The 19,741-nt window shown below is 33.5% G+C and overlaps 2 protein-coding genes across 5 annotated transcripts in view; one reads left to right on the forward strand and one right to left on the reverse strand.

Moving 5' to 3' along the window:
* LOC109103466 (TNF receptor-associated factor 2-like) overlaps positions 1–5,875 on the reverse strand; it is a 9,871-nt gene extending 3,996 nt beyond the window's left edge. The window contains exons 1-8 of the mRNA XM_042752123.1: positions 5,714–5,875; positions 3,742–3,952; positions 2,537–2,615; positions 2,327–2,425; positions 2,029–2,190; positions 1,872–1,946; positions 1,660–1,734; positions 1–312 (exon numbers count right to left, since the gene is read on the reverse strand). The exon at positions 1–312 is cut by the window's left edge and continues 225 nt beyond it. Coding sequence (XP_042608057.1) covers positions 1–312; positions 1,660–1,734; positions 1,872–1,946; positions 2,029–2,190; positions 2,327–2,425; positions 2,537–2,615; positions 3,742–3,929 — 990 coding nt within the window. The 5' untranslated portion in view covers positions 3,930–3,952; positions 5,714–5,875. The remainder of the gene's footprint in view (positions 313–1,659; positions 1,735–1,871; positions 1,947–2,028; positions 2,191–2,326; positions 2,426–2,536; positions 2,616–3,741; positions 3,953–5,713) is intronic.
* An 814-nt stretch (positions 5,876–6,689) lies between these two features.
* LOC109112403 (rab-like protein 6) overlaps positions 6,690–19,741 on the forward strand; it is a 30,038-nt gene continuing 16,986 nt past the window's right edge. The window contains exons 1-6 of one of the 4 annotated variants that reach the window (XM_042752132.1): positions 6,690–6,897; positions 9,938–10,357; positions 12,179–12,313; positions 15,513–15,560; positions 17,075–17,130; positions 17,839–17,930. In XM_042752132.1, coding sequence (XP_042608066.1) covers positions 10,228–10,357; positions 12,179–12,313; positions 15,513–15,560; positions 17,075–17,130; positions 17,839–17,930 — 461 coding nt within the window. In that variant the 5' untranslated portion in view covers positions 6,690–6,897; positions 9,938–10,227. The other 3 variants (XM_042752146.1, XM_042752142.1, XM_042752136.1) reach the window with 3 other exon arrangements.

The following is a 19,741-nucleotide window of genomic DNA, read 5'->3' on the forward strand; positions in this document are numbered from 1 at the left end:
AGGAGTGAAGGAGGTGGGCAGCGTGGTGGCAGGTGGAGGAAGAGGTGGCGGCGCTGCGGCGGAGGATGAAGAGGAGGGGACCCCCTGCACGGGAGGTCCGGTCGGGCCCGGGAGGGCGCTCAGCTGACTGACTCTAGTCTCCAGGTCTCGGAGCGCCTGGTGAAGCTCTTGTGCTTTGTGACCGGCCAGCTCCAGACTTTGGGGCTGCAGGCCCTCCAGACTGACCTTCATGCCCATGATGTAGTGCAACAGCAGGTTGAGATGTTCGTGAGCACAGACACGCTCGTGATCGTGGATCTTCTCCTTCTCCACCTCAAAGGGAAACCAATTAGATTAAACTTCAAACTTCTTTTTGCATCGTGCAACTGCATTATGAGTTGAGTTCTGCACACAGGAAATCATAGTTCACTTAGTTTTTCATATTGTTAGTTTTATATTTGTATCTGTGAGAAATAGTGATATTTGATACATTTCAGATCTCCTTTAGTGCTAGCATTTATTAATATTTTGAATTAACTAAGTTTTAAAGTTTTCGATTTAATTTTAGTTTAAGTTTTGATATTTTTATGTGCTTGTCATTTTTATTATTTTTTTTAAAAATTATATTTATTTTTAATTTATTTTTATTTCAACTTCTAGTTTTACATTTGTCTCTGTATGAAACAGTGATATTTGATAAATTCAAATTAAGTTTTTTAAGTTTTTGTAATTGTTATGTGCTTTTGTCATTTTTATAATATTGTATTAATATTTTTAAACATTTCTATTTAGTTTTAATTTTGATTTATTTCAGTTTTAGCAATTTTAGTACTTCAACTTAGTTATTTTAGTTCAGTTTGTTGCCAAGTCCTTTAAGTTTTTTTTTAAGTTTTTCATTGAATATTTTTTACTTTATTTCAATTAAATTTTTTAATAGTTTTATATATTTTAAATAATACTAGTTTATTTCCTCACATACCAGATTTATTTAAATTCCACTCCATATGTGTGTATATATATATATACATATGTATGTGTGTGTGTGTGTGTGTGTGTGTGTGTATAATGTGTGTGTGAGTTATTTTATTTTTTTATATTATTTCTCCAGTTAACATTTAATTTATTTCAAGTAACCAACGATTTTCATGGTTTTGGTTTTAGCTTTAAGACCAATAATAATATTTTTTTTTAATAATAATAACCCTGTGTTGTGTGTACATTATGCTGTACCCTGAGGTTTGGGATAGAGAAAAAGAAAAGTATGAAATGATATTCCAGACAATATTGAAAAGGCAAGTGCAAAATTGTGATTCCATTTGAATTTTGGGCGGGTTGGAGTAGGACACGGAGAAAGAGAAACAGTGAATTGGTGATTTTCTATTGCTATTCAAAAATGACAGACTTGTAATACCTTGAAATGCAATTGCAAATGGACTTTGCATTGCCATTTTTAATTTGGCAGACATGTAAATGCATGAATCGCAATTGCGTTTGTATGCGTCCACAAACTGAAACTGCAATTCCTTTTGAATATTGTCCGAAATATCATTCCATAGAAAAGGGTAGTTCATGACCATTTTTTGACTCCAACTAATTGTGTTTATTATTTGTAAACTTGCCTTTTTTTTTTAACTGTACAACTATGTGTTAATTTATAGGATTCTAGATATGAAAACTTACTGACATGTCGCAGCCAACCACATGATATCTGCATGGAGTCCTGAATTTGCCGCAGAACTTGATGTGGTCAACATACTAAAAAGAGGAGAGCAAAGAAATGTAACTATCTACCATCCGCACATAACGTATCGCTTGTTCTGTTTTCTTAACTGAGTGTTACTGAATAATACAGTCATGTCCATACTCGTGTGATATGTTTTTGATTACCACACCTTTTCTCTGGGGATTTTCTTCTTCGCACATCCTTCACAAATCATGGGATATTTGGGACAGATCTCATCATGGGCCTGTGAAAGCATTATTTTGTAACATAAAATGCTTTTTTCCCCACTGCAAATGAATACGTCTTTTCTCAGTCCACTCGCTTACCTTGATGTTTTTGAAGTGAAATGGTTCTTTACAGTACTTGCAGTTGAGCGTTCTCTCAGGACACTCGCGTTCATTATGACGCTCCTGTTCGTTCAGTCTAATGAGCTCTTTGCACAAGGGACACGGCAGAATCATGAACTCACACTTCCCTTCATGGCTCAACTACAAAAACAGATATGACACAAGTTACCAACTGAATAATGAGAAACTGTCCATTTATACTGGATGTTATTGCATATGTAGTGCCTAAATACTTCTGCTCCTGTATATCAATAAAGCTAATGTTAAGGAACACAACCTCATAATCTTTAATACTGCCTTTCCAGGAGCAGCCTTCGTTGAAGCACACAGCTGGAAGATTTTCAACTTCTCTTCTGGCAGCATTGTCGGGAAACGCCTGCAAGAAAACACAGAGAATGTGCATGCTCTGCAGTAAAGGTTTGGCTTTATATCATTTAAAAAGTGCTCACAGATCTGGATTCACACTGAGCGAAGCATTTGCACGTACGCAGCCTGGTTTGAGGATTGACGTGGGCTCTTCGAAGATGTCCTCCTTGATGCAGGCATTACATTTCTGTGGTCCTGATCTAAAATGGCAATGAAACACACATTTGCTGTTTTGACATCAGCATTTTTGGCATTAATACAAGCTAATCAATGCTTAAATATTTGTGATGTGGAACTGTATTTTCTTTTTCCTTTTTTATAGTTACTATAATTATATATAATAGATTTCAAGGTATAACTACAAACTTATACACTTTTATACCTCAAAATTACACTTTTGTTCAAATGTTTGGGATCAGTAAGATTTGTTGGGGGGAAAAAATACTTTTTACAGAAATTATGGATTAAATTGATCAAAAGTGACAGTAAAGACATTTCAGATTTTACAAAAGATTTGGATACTTGCTGCTCTTCTGATCTTTCTATTCATCAAAGAATCCTGAAAATATGTATCATGGTTTCCACAAAAATATGGAGCAGCACAACTCTTTTCAACATTGGCAATAATAGGAAATGTTTCTTGAGCAGCAATCAGCATATTAGAATGATTTCTGAAGGATCATGTGACACTGAAGACTGGAGTAATGATGCTGGAAATTCAGCTGCGCATCACAGAAATAAATTACATTTTACAATATATTCAAATGAGTGCTGTCAAACGAATAATCATGATTAATCGCATCCAAAATAAAGTTTTTGCATAATATATGTGTGTGTACTGTCTGTGTATATTTATTATGTAAATATAAATACAAACACATGCATGTATTTATTAAAAAAAATGTTTATATATTACATATATTTAGTTATAATATAAATGATATGAATATAAATATAGAATACATGTATATATTTTCAAAATACATACTATATGTACATGTATGTGCATTTATATATACATAATAAATATACACAGAAAACACACATATATTATGCAAACAAAAACTAATTCAAATAGAAAACAGTTATTATGAATTGTAATAATATTTCACAGTATCACAGTTTTTCTGTATTTTTGATCAAATAAATGCAGCCTTAGTGATTATAAGAATAAAAGATGCCAAACTTTTGAATGGTAGAAGTGTCATCATTCCGGTATTTCCATTTGTGTCAGTCGCCACAATAAATGTTTTAAAGTCATTGCATCAGAACTGAATTCTATCGGCTAAATAACTGCATCTGTTTGTGATCAGCAGACTGAATTACCCAACAGTCCGGTTGAAGCAGTAAGAACAAAACCGATGGCCGCACTGCGCTTGGAACGGTCTCCTCAAAATGTTCTGACAGCAGTTGCATAAATTTTTGTCTTCGAGTTTGTTGGCCAGAATCTTCTTTGGGAACCCGGGCTTGTTGTTCTCCATGGAGGACGGGGGGGAGGGTTCTTGAGCAGCCATGTCCTCCTCTAAACTTTCCTGATCTAAACAAAAGAGAATCCACAGCGGCAGAAAACTATTATTAAATATAGACAACAACGGGGACTTTCCATTAAAAATAAAGATTGTTACACAGCTCTCTGGAATTCTTAAATCTGATTGGTCAATCAAGTAATTCTGTGGTCAAACATATTTATACGGTATAATTGATTCACACTGCTTTGGAAGCCTGTTTCTGCCACTGAATAATAATAAATAAATAAATAATAAAGGTAATTGTAACTTTATATCTTACAATGTTTCTTGCAATCAAATAAAAAGTAAAAATTGATATAAACTCTTGCAATTCCGATTTTACATCTCACAATTCTGACCCTTTTTTCTAATTTTTTCCTCGCATTTGTGAGTGTACATCTCGCAATTCTGCTTTTTTTTCCTTTTCTGTTTCCTCTATGGAATTAACAAAATTAAATAAAAAAATTTATTAAAAATAAAAAACGTTTTTAAAAATTCAACTTTTTATCTCAGTTTTGACTTTTTTTTTGTTTTGTTTGCAATAGCGAGTTTATAGCTCTAAATTCTGAGTTTTTATAGCTCAAAATTCTAACTTTCTCAATTTTGTGAGTTTATATCTTGCATTTCTGTTTATAATTCAGACTTTTTCTTAGAATTGCAAGTTTATATCCCACAATTTTGAGTTTTGAGTAATCTCAAAATTTGGACTTTTTTCCTCAAAATTGCAAGTTCATATTTCATAATTCTGTTTTTTTTTTTTCTCTCAAAATTGCGAGTTTATTCTGGGTTTATATTTGTGAGATTTTTTTTTTTTTTTTTTTTTTTTGCGAGATATAAACTCAGAATTGTGAAAAATAAAAAGTTGCAATTACAAACAGGTTTCCATACTCTACAGATCATTATTTCATGTCTGTGTATTTATTTATTTGGTGAATCAGTGAGATAATGTAAAGTCAGGCAGACATTATCACGAAATAAACCCTTTCAGGGTGATGCAAAACCCTCAGTTTCACATAATGGTCCTGATGATCTGATTTTTTATTATTATTATATATATTTTTTTTTTCAATGTTGAACATTATCGTTTACCTAACTATTTAAATAAACACTGACATGCAAAATGTAGCATTACACCTAACACAGATTGTGCTGTCTGTTATGATTTTAGAAACATATTCAGAGCTGTCCTGCTGTCTGTAAGCACATTACAAACAATAAATAGCATTATTACTTGTAATAACATTTGTTACGTTTGATAAGATTGTTATGCTCTGCTAGTAATTGCACAGGGTGAAATAAAAAGGCTCTAAAGTAATTAGATAAGCATTTAAAAGCTTTAATGATTGACAGACTCGTGCACAACAGGCCACATAATACGAGACCTCATCTCTTTGTTTCTGTTTCAGTTTTGCTTGTATGTGTGTGTTTGCATACAGAGATCCACACAAATGATGTATAACAGTCTAGTGTACAGAGGTGTAAACATTCACATGAAACACACACACTAGAACCTTTCATGCGTATCTCAAAGCACTTTTGTCAGATATCGACCATGCAGCCCGTCGATATACATCATGCAATCAGCTGACAATTGCACATCTCATCTTTTCCTCTGTTGCTAAGCAAATACAACATCTTTCGGATGGCTGTTGCGTCCTTTCTGTACCGACACGCCTCTTTTACATGCATTGAAGGCATATGGTGAGCCTGACAATAAACATACATGCAATAAAATAAAAATCAAAGAGTGCATTATGAGACAGACGCACTGATGCGCGCCTCAGACTTACCGCACCGCGTTGAGATTTCGCTTTCATTTGCTCGGTTCCGCTCGGGCTCTGATGGACGGAGGCGCGCGGCGCGTCTGCTGTGTTTTGGTGGTCGACATTGTTGAGAAGAGCGCGTGCTCTTTCACAGGATTACGTCATAATGGGAGCGTGCGCTGGGGTTCTGGATCTCTGAGGTTGTATTCATGATAACCTCTTGAAATGCAGGATCAATTATTATTCGGTGCATAATCTTATTTCATAATATCAGTTTAAATGTTAACTATTAATATTCTTTATTTTTATTATTGTTATTATTTTGTTAGGTGCATAATGTTAATATAGTACATAATATTCATACAAATGTACAATATTCATATTGACTATTATTATACAGATCTACTGTACTGTACTAATCTCAATAATAGCGAGGAATTTATAATAATAATAATACAATATTTTATAAATATCATAGAATGTATATATATATATATATATATATATATATATATATATATATATATATATATATATATAGCCTATATATAACCAAATAGTGCTATACATGTGCTATAGGTATGCATGTGCGTGTGTATACACATATATGTAATACACATATGTATGTATGTATGTCTGTGTTTATATATATATATATATATATATATATATACACAACACATACACACACACCACACACACACACACACACACACACATTTATTACTGTATAAATTAATATATTATTATATTCTTATATGCATATGCATATGCAAAAGCATGATTTATTTTTGTTTTAAATATATACATTTGTATATTATATTATATTATATTATATTAGATTAGATTAGATTAGATTAGATTAGATATCTTTTCTGAAAGGTGTAGATAGCAGTCTACTGTAGTTTGCCGGTTGTCTATATTTGGTCTATCAGTAGAGGCACTAAAGCTCTGCTGTTTCATCATAACACCGCTAGAGCCGTTGAGCGCCACAGCGCGGCTATTCATCATCCTACCGCTAGAGGCGCTGCAGCACAAGACGCTCGCCCCCTTCGCAGTCCTCCTCACGGCATTCCACAGCTGACGGATTCCGAGGGATGAGAGAGGGATGCTAAGGAAATGTTTCCCTTCAGCGCGGAACCCGGACTACCGTGAACCTCAGCAGACAGCGGAATGTGACTGAGATATCGCGGGCGAAGCGCGTCAACCAGGTAATGCGGTAGTTAGAAATAAAACGTCGCTGTTTTGGTCCGCGTTAGGTGACACGTCGCGCTTTAGCCGTGCAGCCGAGGGCCCTCAAACAGACGAGCGCGAATAATTCACCACGAAAACACACACAGGTATCAATGAGCGCCTTCTCTGGGACAGTCTTCACACTCTCCCGTCAGAGGCTCAGCGGTTTTCAGCTGTAATGTGTCAGTGAATATAACTGGAACTGCAAAACAACATTAACAGCTGCTTCATCCTGTGATTATGGTAATACTGAAAGATATTAGTCTTGTGTGGTTAGATCAGTGTAACTGAATACTGCTTCTGTGCATTTAGAATACAATGTAATTTAATGTTTTTTAATTAACTAATAAGATCTATGAGCTGCTGCTTCTGTCTTTAGAGGTAATATGATGTAATTGTAAAATATCATGCCATAATACATTGTTTCTGCAGTTTAAATCTAATAATAATTATTTTTGGAAATTATTATAATGTTAGAATAAATATGATATTAATAATAAAATACTAATGTTTCTTATACTTATTTTATTCTTTAGTGTAATGTGCTAAAAATTAAAGGTATAGTAATCGTTAATTAAACATTTATAATATATCTTTTTGAGTTCTGAGATAGAAAGAATGTGAAATATTAGTGTAAATTAATTTTTCATATTTGAGAGAACAAACCCGGAACCTGACTAATCGACTTTCAGAGTTAGAAACAGCATTCACCAGAAGAAACTACAATGTATAATAATATTTTAGGTTTCTGATAATGGATCAAATTTAATTATGCTTTAATTTTTACCTTTTAACCTCTTAACTGTTAACCTCTTAAGTTTATTTCACTGTTTACAATTTAATCCTACTCTAATCATGACAAACGATATATCGTTGGAAAGGTCTAAGACTCCTAAATAGATATTTTACCACTGTTTTTTGTTAAAAACTATGGAGGAAAAGTAATAGATTAATTTATGAGAAGAGTGCACCTCAGAAATCTAAATCATAATAACAGGAGTTTTGACCTTTGTTAAAAAAAAATGTCTTCTTCATTGCCTTTTTCTCTATCACACTTTAGAAATCATCAGAAATTATATATCAACTGAAAACTTAAAATCTCTAAATTCATCCTTTTAAAACCATTTTAAAATCAGACATTGCATTACCATGAAAATGGTACATGTTACAAAATGTTTTCATTCATGAATTATAAAAATTTAAGTTTGGATCATGCACTTTCATGTTTATGTTCAAAAATGTGCGTGACTGTTTTTAATAACTAAATGGTCATATAAATACACACATGTAAACCTTAAATGGATATTTGAGCCAAAAATTTAAATTCTGTCATAATTTATTAACCCTCATGCCGTTCCAAACCCCTTTGTTCTTCTTCGGAAACACAAATTAAGATATCTTTGATGAAATCCAAGAGCTTTCTGACCCTCCATAGGCAGCAACACAACTGACACATTCAAAGCGCAGAAAGGTAGTAAGGACTTGGTTAAAATAGTCCATGTGCAGGGTCGCACTTAAATTTTTCAGCCTAGTTCTCATATGAGAACCTGGAAATTTGGTTTGGTCCTCACACAGCACATGGTGTGACCCTTCAAATATAACTATAAAAAATAAATTAATAATAGTTATAATATTATTGAACTTTATTTAGTTTTTTTTTTAAATAAAATAATAAACTAAATAACAAAGAGTGATAATACTATTTTATTTAAAAATAAAAAGGGAGCATTAAATACAAATATAATTATTTTATAGTAAATTTAAAAATCAAATGCTAATATTTTTATTGTAATTTCAATTTGAATCTTAATTATTATTTTTAATTTGATTTATTTAAATTTTTCATTTTCAAATTTAAAATCAGCAAGCTTTTATTTTGGCAGGTTGCCGGCAAGTAAGTATATGTGCATCCGCTTCCGGGTTTAGTGCTGCCGATTGTAGCGCGTCAGTAAATGAAATGTCACAGTTTTGCATTGTGCTTTGAAAACGTTAGTGTGTAGCCTATATTTACATTTACATTTAGTCATTTAGCTAATAAAGATTTATGCTTTCAGTTTGATTAGAAATCTTATACTGTACAGTTTGTCGATCTAAAATGGTAATTGTGCATTAACAGCTGTCAACTAAGGCACGCTCTGAACTAACTTACACAGCGCATGTCTTATTTTGGTCGCGCATGCGGACCTGCGGACCACTTATGTGCACCCCTGTCCATGTGACATCAGTGGTTCAACTGTAATTTTATGAAGCTACGAAAATACTTTTTGTGCACAAAAAAAACAAAAAAAAAAAGTCTTGAACGTGACGGTTGTGTTGCTGTTTATGGAGGGTCAGAAAGCTCTCGGATTTCTTCGAAAATATCTTAAAATGTGTTCCAAAGATGAACGAAGGTCTTATGGGTTTGGAACAACACGAGGGAGAGTAATTAATACGAGAATTTGTATTTTTGGCTGAACTATCCCTTTAAGGTTTACATGATCATTAAGTTACTAAAAACACTTTAAAAAGTACAAATTAAACCAAAATGAAATGTTATCCGTTATCAGACACCTAAAATATTATTATATTTTGTAGTTTCTTCTGATGAATGCGGTTTCTAATTCTGAAAGTCAGGTTCGGGTTTTCAAATATGAAAATTAATTTACTCTAACATTTCATTATCTTTCTATTTTGGAACTCAAAAAGAGATATTTTAAATGTTCATGATGTTCTTTTCCATGAAAGTAACTTTTTATATGTATATTTTGGTCCATTTCTCACATTCAGTTATGGTATTGCTTTGGAAGATTTGGCGAATATGAATCTGGACTGCTTTTATGGTCCTTTTGCTTTCATTATGTGGAAAAAGACAGTGTGAACATACTGGTAAACATCTCCTTTTGTGCTCCATGAAAAAATGTAACTGGAAATGACACGAGAGTGAGTAAATGATGACAGAATTTATCTTATTTTTGTAAAACTGATGGCTGTTTCTACTGATGATTCATGGATCTGATGCCCTTGTTGTTTTTCTCACAGGTGATGCCAGTAGAGCGGGATGGACAGATATCATCGCAACGGTTACAGTAGCTAAGATGGCACATTTTAGGATTGTAATCTGTTGAAATAGAAAGTAAACATCTGTTATCTGCATCAATATATATTGAAGACGGACTCCACTCTTGACCTTTAGACCACGTCACATCTGCCAGCAATATGTTGGGTTAAGATACTCAGAGGTCTTCGATCTTTGACACTTCAGTCTTTAAGTGTTTCTCTGGAAGACCAGGCTTTAGTATTGTTGGACTGCTGAAGAGGCTTTCATCAAGATGTTCACTGCTCTGAAGAAGCTGGTGGGTTCTGAAGCAGGGCAGCTCAGGGATAGAAATATCCCTGCAGGCCTGCAGTCCATGAACCAGAGTCTACAGAGGCGTTTCGCCAAGGGCGTGCAATATAACAGTAAGAGCTTTGTGTTTAATCTGATTTTCTTTGAGTAGAGCCTCTCACAAATAGTTTTCGATTGTGTTGAAGACGTCCATTGTTTTCTTTTGGGCTTGCCGAGTGAGTTTTTCTTTGTGGTTTGTCTGCAGTATTATACTGTGTTGAATAGAACTCGTCAGCACTTGTTTTGCAATCTTAAACTGTGTTGACAATTTAAAATCAAATTGAAATTTGTGAAACACTTTATGTGTTTCATTTATTCTGCTTATATTAGAAACCTCTCTGAAATCTGTCAAGAACTTGTCTTGGTCATGTTTCATCCACAAAACATAAAAAAAAAATGACAATTTAAAATCAAATAATTCAAAAATATAAATTTAAAAATGTGAATGTTATACACACACACTATTAAAAAAAAAAAAGAATTAGGACAAATTTATTTTTCGATTTTTTTATTTTTTAATGGTGAATGAATTGCCATATGCCAAAAAGTATAATGCACAATTTAATATAATAAAATATTTATAATTTAAAAAGTATGTATACTAGTTGTAGACTACTTTTTGTGTGTGTGTGTGTGTGTGTGTGCTTTCAATTTATGCTGATTTAAAAATTTTTTAAAAATGCATTAGAGTATTGTGAGTGCTTTTGATTTTTTGTGTTTGTGGTTTATTTTTGTATTGCAAATTATTTTGTATTTCTTTGTTTTATATATATTTTTTTTTACATTTTAGTAATGTTATTTTTTTTTTTATATGTATTTTTAAATGTCATGAAAATAATGTCAGTACAAAAACCAAAAAAAACATCAACTTTATTTTCAGTTTATTTACCCTCATAAACCAGTTATGAAACACAAAGTTACAAATTTGTTATCATCTAATGCATTATAATATGTATAAATAATCAAAGTACAGCATTTAAAAGGTATACTGTATATATAGTTCTAGAGTAGTATTTTTTTATACTGCTTGAAATTAATGCTGATTTAAAAAAAAAAAAAAAAAAGCATTACAAAATTTGAAAATCTAATGAGAATCACCTTTGAGAATCAAAGTTCAAATGTCATGCAATGCATTTTAGTTATGGGGATTTTTATTTTATTTATTTATTATTTATGTACTTATTTTGTATTACGTAATTTGACATGAAAATGTGTTTAAAGCATAAAAATATTGTCAGTTCAACAACTTTATTAGCTTTATTTTTCTAATGCAAAAACTTATCTTTATTTTCCCCTCATAAAACAGTTATGAAACACAAAGTTAAAGATTCGTCCATTGGATATTTGAGACATCATAACAAGTGTCATAAGACCAAGAGCCCACTCTGTGTCTTAAACGCACAACAATAACAGTACAGTAACTGAATCCTTCTTTCTTTGCCTGTCACCGGTGTGATGGAGTTGTGTAGAAGTTGTGTTTTGACATGCGATGCTGCAGCAGCGAGCCAGTCGGTGTTTCTTCATTGATCTGGCTTTGAATACTCAACGTGCTGTCTCCGTGGCTCTGTGTTGTTAAAAAATGCATGAATGATACATGATCACCCACCTACTGGCCTATTTTTCCAGTTGCTTCTCCTTGGTAGAGGTGTCTTTTTTTAGACATGCAGATATCCCAAGATGCCAAGCATTTCAGCTGTGAAGAGTGCGTTTTGGTATACACTGTGCTGTTTAAGTGCAATTTTTTTCAATACAAATCTTATGTGAAACTTTTTGTCTTGGTTTAGATATTTCCATTTCCAATCAGTGCGCTTTGTTTATGCTTTGAAACTTGAGATTGCATAATTCGGGGTTCCTTAGGTCATATTGATGTTCTTGTGTCTGCTTGTTTCTCTCAGTGAAAATAGTCATCCGTGGGGACAGAAACACGGGTAAAAGTGCACTTTGGCACCGACTTCAAGGGAAAAAGTTTCTGGAAGAGTACATCCCCACGCAGGAGATCCAGGTCACCAGCATTCACTGGAACTACAAAAGTGAGTATCAATAGCTTTCCATTCAAAGTTGCGAATTTAACTTTGGAATAAAATTGGAATATCGCAGAAAACATGTGCAAATAAGCACCGTTTCCATCCAATGAGTCAACGGAATCGTCACTTCCTGATAAACTGGCGCTAAATATCAGTAGGAGACGCCACTGAATATAATAATTTTCATATATAACTAATCACTTGCGCCTCAGAGCGAGCAGACGAAACACAATAAATGCATTCATTGCTTTCAGAGCTGGATGCCTGCTGTAGAAATACTTTGACACCAGACTTTACTCGGGCATTTAAGAATGACCATAACATTTCAGATGCTGTGCACCGAGACCGGTCCACTGGTTAGTCAGTCTTTGCCATCCCATAGCGCAAAGTCACATGACTTTTTTGATGCACATGGAGAAATTTATTCGGGAGATGCATTTCCACCCCCCATTATTCGCATTAACCCATTTTCATGAGTCTAAAACCACCTCAAGCGAGCATAACAACTTTTTTGTGAATAAAGGAATTAAAAATAGGATGACGTAAACATATCTAATGATAGCTTCATGCACTGTATAACTTCATCCTTCATAGTTTAGGTTAGTCATGCACTGAAAATTCAGCGGTAAAAATAGCAATTTTCTATTTTGGAGGTAGAAATCATTGGCTGAAAAACAGTGATGTTTAACTCAGATGGTGCATATTCAATTCAATTCAATTCAATTCAATTCAAGTTTATTTGTATAGCGCTTTTTACGATACAAATCATTGCAAAGCAACTTTACAGAAAATTTAAGTTTCTACAAATATTTTGGAGGCAGAAATGTTCATAAAAGACGCTAATAAAACAGACGATTAACAAAACAGCAATGATGCAATCAAAACTTAGAGCAAAATGTGGTAGTTCTGTATGTTCTCATCCTGATTTGCTGAAAAACAGTGATGTTTAACTCACATGCTCACAACCTGGATAAACTCCAACAAGTAAACATGTCAGCTGTGTGGATGCTAGTGCTGATTAACAATATAGATTTTAATCAATACTAATATGAGTTCTTAAATCTCAAGATCAGTCTTTTATTCTGTGTCTATGCTGTTTTCTGTTGATGCTTGAACTTCGCTAAACATTACTGTTGCACACCTTTTTGCTTTGTGCTTTATTACTTTTAAAGGGGTTATATGATGCGATTCTTAATTTTTCCTTTCTCTTTGGAGTGTTACAAGCTGTTCGTGAATAGATCCCTAAAGTTGCAAAGACTAAAGTCTTAAACCCAAAGAGATATTTTTTTATAAAAGTTAAGACTCGTCCACGCCCTCCTTAAACGCTTCATTTAAACACGCCCCCACATGTCTATGTCACTGTGTGGGAAGATTTGCATAACACCGCCCAAATGTTCACGCAAGGAAAGAAGGCGTAACTTTTGTTCTTGCTGTAGTATTGTTGCTGGCGCCGCCAACATGTTGTGGAGATGCTGTGTGTTTCATTGTGAAAGCTACTTTGTTTGGCCTTCCAAAAGAGGACACAACTAGAAATCAGTGGTTAAGTTGTATTTACAACACTGTTCCAGAACAGTTCAAACCAAATGTTCAGAACTCCTTTTATGGAGGATGAGAACTGTTTCCTGGGAGAGTAGCCTACAATGCCAGTGTTCTGACAAATAATGCTAACTCACAGCCTGTAAATACGTTTTCATATTTAAAGAATTTGCCACTGATGATTTAAACATGAGTTTTGAGCAGTGTAGAGTTGTTGCTTGTTGATTGTCAGTTCTCAGATCACAAATGCAGACATAGTTTTATGTTTGCGCAGCGTTATGCAACGCAACATGTAAAAAGACCGTAAAAGTCATTATAATCAGTAATAATGTCCCCACTGGATGCTATAAATGCCTCCTTTGTAATGTTTTTTATTGGTTTTGCCTCATCGTGCCCAGACACGGCATCACAGTGTGTTAAGAGGCGTAACATTTCCGTCACACACTTGAGGTAATCAGCCAATCACAACAAACTGGATACCTGGCCAATCAGAGCACACCTCGCTTTTCAGAACGATGAGCTTTGAAAAAATCAACGCGTTTCAGAAGGCGGGGCATAGAGGAGAAACAATAATGTACAGTATGTGCAAAATAATGTGTTTTTTGAACCTTAAACCGCATAAACACATTTCATCACACCAAATACACAAAATAATGTTCTTTTTAGCAACATCATATGACCCCTTTAATATGCAGCAAAGTCTCAGATTTCAAAATCTGACAATTATCATGAAATGCAAACACTAAATGTTGTTTTTACATTATGTAATGTGACGCAACAGATCGATGCATCCGCATCAGTTCAAGCAGCATAATAACTGATCATCTTTTCCTCTGTCTCTGTACTACTAATTAAAACCATATATAATTAATCAGATTGATATATTTTTGAGATGTATTTTATATTTTATTTTTTAGTTAAAAATTTGTCTTGATTGTTTCAATTTGTTTTGATAAATCTATCATGAAAATTCAAAAAGAATTTTGACTTAAAATGCACATACAGCAGTTTTTTATATGTTTGTACAACTTGTTGATCATTAAATAAATTTAGTTAATTGATTATTAAATAAAATGTATTTTCAGTTTCAGTTTTTCAGCTAAATGAGAAAAAAAATGATTTCAGTAAGAAGAAAAAAATGATGCAATAAAATAAATACAATTATACAAAAAAAAAAACGATTTTGAAATAGTTATTTTCGATTTCGGTTTTTGGCCAAGTGCAGCATCCTGAATTTTCTGGAAAATAATTTTAATTTCAGTGCTTCACTAGTTTAAGTCAGTCATTCTCAACTGCTTTTCCTTCAGGACATCAAGATGTGAACCAACACAGAGCCAAAAATGTAAACAAATGTTCTCAAAATCAGAGTATGGGCAGAATAAGAAAATTTATAATTTTGTAAAAGCATAAACAATAACTGACATGTGATTTACCAGCCAAACACATTGGGGCCACATTTGGTTATTATATTTTTGTCTAATACATTACCCTGCTGTCTGCAACCCACAGCTGGTTAGGTGGTCTTTTATGAAGGGAAGTGGTTTATTTTCAAAGAACCTGCCAGTATCAGAAACGAGAAATATACTAGGTCATCTTTTGTAAAGTATCAGAACCTGTTAACAATATTTTCTAACTGTATTTTGTTCTTGCTTTTATTTTTGCACCACAGCAACAGATGATGTAGTGAAAGTTGAAGTCTGGGATGTGGTAGATAAAGGTGAGTCTTTAGAAAGCACTCTAGCACTAATGACACACATACTAGTACTAGTTAGCAAGTGCTAATGCAATATGTGATCCCAAACAAAATTAAAAAGAATCACTTGAAAGATTTGAGGTGAATATTTGTGAGTCTTTGTCAGATTCTGAAGTATCAAAATTAAAAAGAATCACTTGAAAGATTAAGTATGTTTTCAGCTATATTTAAAGGTGCAATGTTATATTTTACTTCTTTTTTGTGGTCTGCAAATACTCAAAGGGCAAAAGCTTAGTAGTCAAACATTAAACAGTCTGTGTGTGTGTGTGTGTGTGTGTGTCGCCTCTCTTCTTTTACTATAAAACTGTGCTCAGAATAGACGTTACCTTCAGTAGCCTGTGCTATTATTAGACCGTATACTATTATTAGACCCTAATGTGGACTAACATTCAAATCTGATGGCCACATCTTTCCCACAGTACATTTATTTTAATAGGGGGTGTGTGATATGTTTAATTTATAATGGATTTTTTATTCATTTTTTAAATTGTCGTCAGAATGATCTTCTACAATGTAAACATTATTTCAAGCAGCCCCCTTTTAAAAGTTCATAAATGATGCATGAATTGCAAATTCAGTTGATTTTTCAGCTTGTGGTTTAAATTAAGTTTTTTGAGTTTTCTTTTTACACTTTTTGTGAATTAGTAGTTATTATCTGCAAAAATTTACCATGGTAACCATATTTTTTTATGAAATGCCATATTATAAGTGTTGTTAAATTTTTTTTTCTTTTTTTTTCACCACTATCATCAAAAAATTTAAATATGAGAAAGATTGGACATATTACACTATGGAGATCCCATATGAATTTATGATCGCAACAATAACTATAGTAACTATAGGAGTAAACTGTGGTTACCATGAAAATATTTGCATTAGGAGCTGCTGCTGTTGATTCAGGTTTACTCTAATTACTTTCTATCTACTCTTTTTTAATCTATACACATGTAAATATTAAATACTTTTGCAATTAACGTCATACTGAATAATGTGGTTTCTGGGAACAACGTGAGAGATGTCTTTCTACCAAAAAAAAAAATCTAAAGTAATGCATCGGACTGCAAGTTTATGTACAGTATATCTTAATTTGTTCTCTTTAAAATATAATGTGTGTGCTGTTTAAGTTATGTGTCAAACCAGTAGAGCATGACAATAGCGATGCCATGGTCTTGGATTCGATTCCTTGAGTATGCATGAACTGATAAAATGTGTTCCTTAAATGCAATTTGTTATAATAGTAATAGTACTAATAATATTAATAATTTACTTTTGGATTGGTTTGAGAAACTAGTTGTTTAAGATACTCAGGGTTCCAGTGATCTCGCTAAAATGTGTAAAAATTCAGGGCAGCTTATGTAAGATGACTTTGGGGGTCCTGAATGGGTAAGCATATGAATATTACTCTACTCGTATCTCAGACTCACAGTTACTGAAGTACTGCCACACTAATTGTAATATCCGTGTTTCTCCAACTACTGCAGGGAAAGGGAAAAGACGCGGAGAGAATCTGAAATTGGAAAACGAACCTCAGGAGGTATTTGTTAAACAAGGAATATCTGTAGGTAGTTGCACTACTGTTGAGACATTTGGGGTTTTTAAGTCTCTTCTGCTCACAAAGGCTACATTTATTTAATCAAAAAATGTAATAAAATCAGTTATATTGTGAAATGTTATAACAAATTAAAGTAACTGTGTTCTATGTAAATATGTATTTTAAAATGCAATTTATTCCTGTGATGCAAAGTGATGCATGATCCTTCAGAAATCATTCTAATATGCTGATTTGCTGCTTAAAAAAAACATTTCTTATAACCAGTAATGTTGAAAACAGTTGTGCTGCTTCATATTTTTGTTGAAAGCATGCTACATTTTTTTTCTGGAGCCTTGGATGAATAGAAAGTTCAAAAGAACAGCATTCATTTGAAGTCTTTTGATCAGTTTTGATCAATTAAATGATTTCTTCCTTAATAAAAGTGTTAATTTCTTTAAAAAAGAAAAACTTACTGACCACAAACTTTTGATTTGATTTGTAGTGTAAGTCTACTTGACGATTACCATGCGATTAATACTTCAAAGTTTTGTTTTGGCTGAATTAAAAATGTATTTAGGAATAATAATTTGGCATCTTTAAATGTCTCATTATGTTATCTGTCAGCTACTTGCAAGCTGACTTTAATGTTGTTCATTCAGCTGGAAACCAGATGTAGTTTTTGTAATCTTGGCGTTGTTGTTATCTGTGCAGTCAGAAACCGAGGTGGCTCTCGACGCAGAGTTCCTGGATGTTTATAAGAACTGTAATGGCGTGATCATGATGTTCGACATCACCAAACAGTGGTAAGGAATGTGCTTTCTGTTTTTCCCCACATTCACTCTCTCTAAACCCCTCATTCATTCTCCATCTCCTGTCCCTCCATCACTCCATTTCCACTCCGTCGTCCCTCTTTCTGATCAGTGGTCAGGATCAGGTGCCAGAAACAGGCGTTGGGTTGCAGTGGGTCTTTGAGCATCTCTTTCTCAGTAGAGTTGAGAAACAAAGAAAGCAGTGAAACCAAAACCTGCAGCTCAGTGTCTTTTAAAGGGATACTCCACCCCAAAATAAAAGAGGCTTGTGACTGTCCCATAGACTGCCAAGTAAATTACACTGTCCTGGTCCAGAAACGTATGAAAGACATCGTCAGAATAGTCCATCTGCCATCAGTGGTTCAACCGTAATGTTATGAAACTCTGCCTGCATGGTTCAAATACATTTTGTGGAGACACAGAGGAGAAATCCTGTGAATGCCGCGGCTAATTTGCACAGAAGATTCTTGTGGCTTCATAACGTTAAGGTTGAACCACATGGCAGATGGACTATTCTGACTATAGCTCATATGGGATGGACAAGCCTCCTGGTTTTCATCCATCTTAAATGGAAGATTTTAAGTGGCCGACCCTGCATTTAGCTCATATTTTTTAATTTTGGGTTTGAGTGGCCAATTTTGATTTTTTGAATATGTTTATCTCTCTGCTCATTGGATCTGCCTTGCATTCTGTCAATGGGTGTTTACTGTTAACTGTTGTTTGCAATCTGGGCTCTGCTTTATTGGTAGGGCTGAGTTTTTGCTTTAACAACTGCTTTTGTGCTCTTGGGAACCTTGTAGTCACCTACGTGTAAATTTTTTGTGTTAGACCAAATTTAATCAGTGCCCCATTCTTTGTGCACTTGCTTAACAAAATAATAACATAAGATATTCTAGTTGTGATGATCTTAAAGGGATAGTTCTCCCAAAAATAAAATTGTTATTATTTACTCAACCTTATGTTGCTCCAAACTTGTATGAATTTCTTCATTCTGTTGAGCACAAAAGAAAACATTTTGAAGAATGTTTGTAACCAAACGGTTGACGGTAGCCATTGACTTCCATAGTATTTTTTTTTTTTCGTACTATGTAAGTCAATGGCTACCGTCAACTGTTTGGTTAACATTCTTCAGAATATATTCTTTCGTGCTCAACAGACGTAAGAAATTCAAACAAGTAAATCATGACAGAATTTAAATTTTTAGATGAACTGTCCCTTTAATTTGGTTCTTCAAAAACATTTGCAAATTTGATTGGAATAACTAGATTGAATTGTTGAAATAATTGTTTATTCCTATGTTGATGGGAAAGAGCGCATTTTTTTTATTATTCTTTGTTATCAAAACTATAAAAGATCACAGTTAGAGAATTAGTGAAATTATGTAGCGAACTATACCATAATTTATAGAGAAATTAAATATTTATTAAATATTTATTTTTTTATTTACATTTATTTTCTTTAATATATTTTAGGATTTTATTATATTAATATATAAATGTTTAATATATAAATAAGAGGCCAATTCATCATACTAGCAGAAAAAATGTATTTTCAATTTTAAAAGGCTCTGAAGAAACCGTATAAGAGCAAAGATAATCTCCAGAGCATCATTTCTCAAGGGCTGGCAGACAGCACTATTTACCACATTTACTCTGCATCTCCTGCGCTGTAGAAGGTGCCACTTGGTCACTGTAAGTTGGGTATGTGCGGCTCCAACAAATGTTTGAGGTGAAGTATTGCCTCACGACTAAAGTGGCACAACTTTGTCTTTTATTAAAATGTTGGCCAGTGCTGAAAGTTGCTCT

The sequence above is a fragment of the Cyprinus carpio genome, chromosome A5 (assembly GCF_018340385.1).
Source record: "Cyprinus carpio isolate SPL01 chromosome A5, ASM1834038v1, whole genome shotgun sequence".
Lineage (NCBI taxonomy): Eukaryota > Metazoa > Chordata > Actinopteri > Cypriniformes > Cyprinidae > Cyprinus > Cyprinus carpio.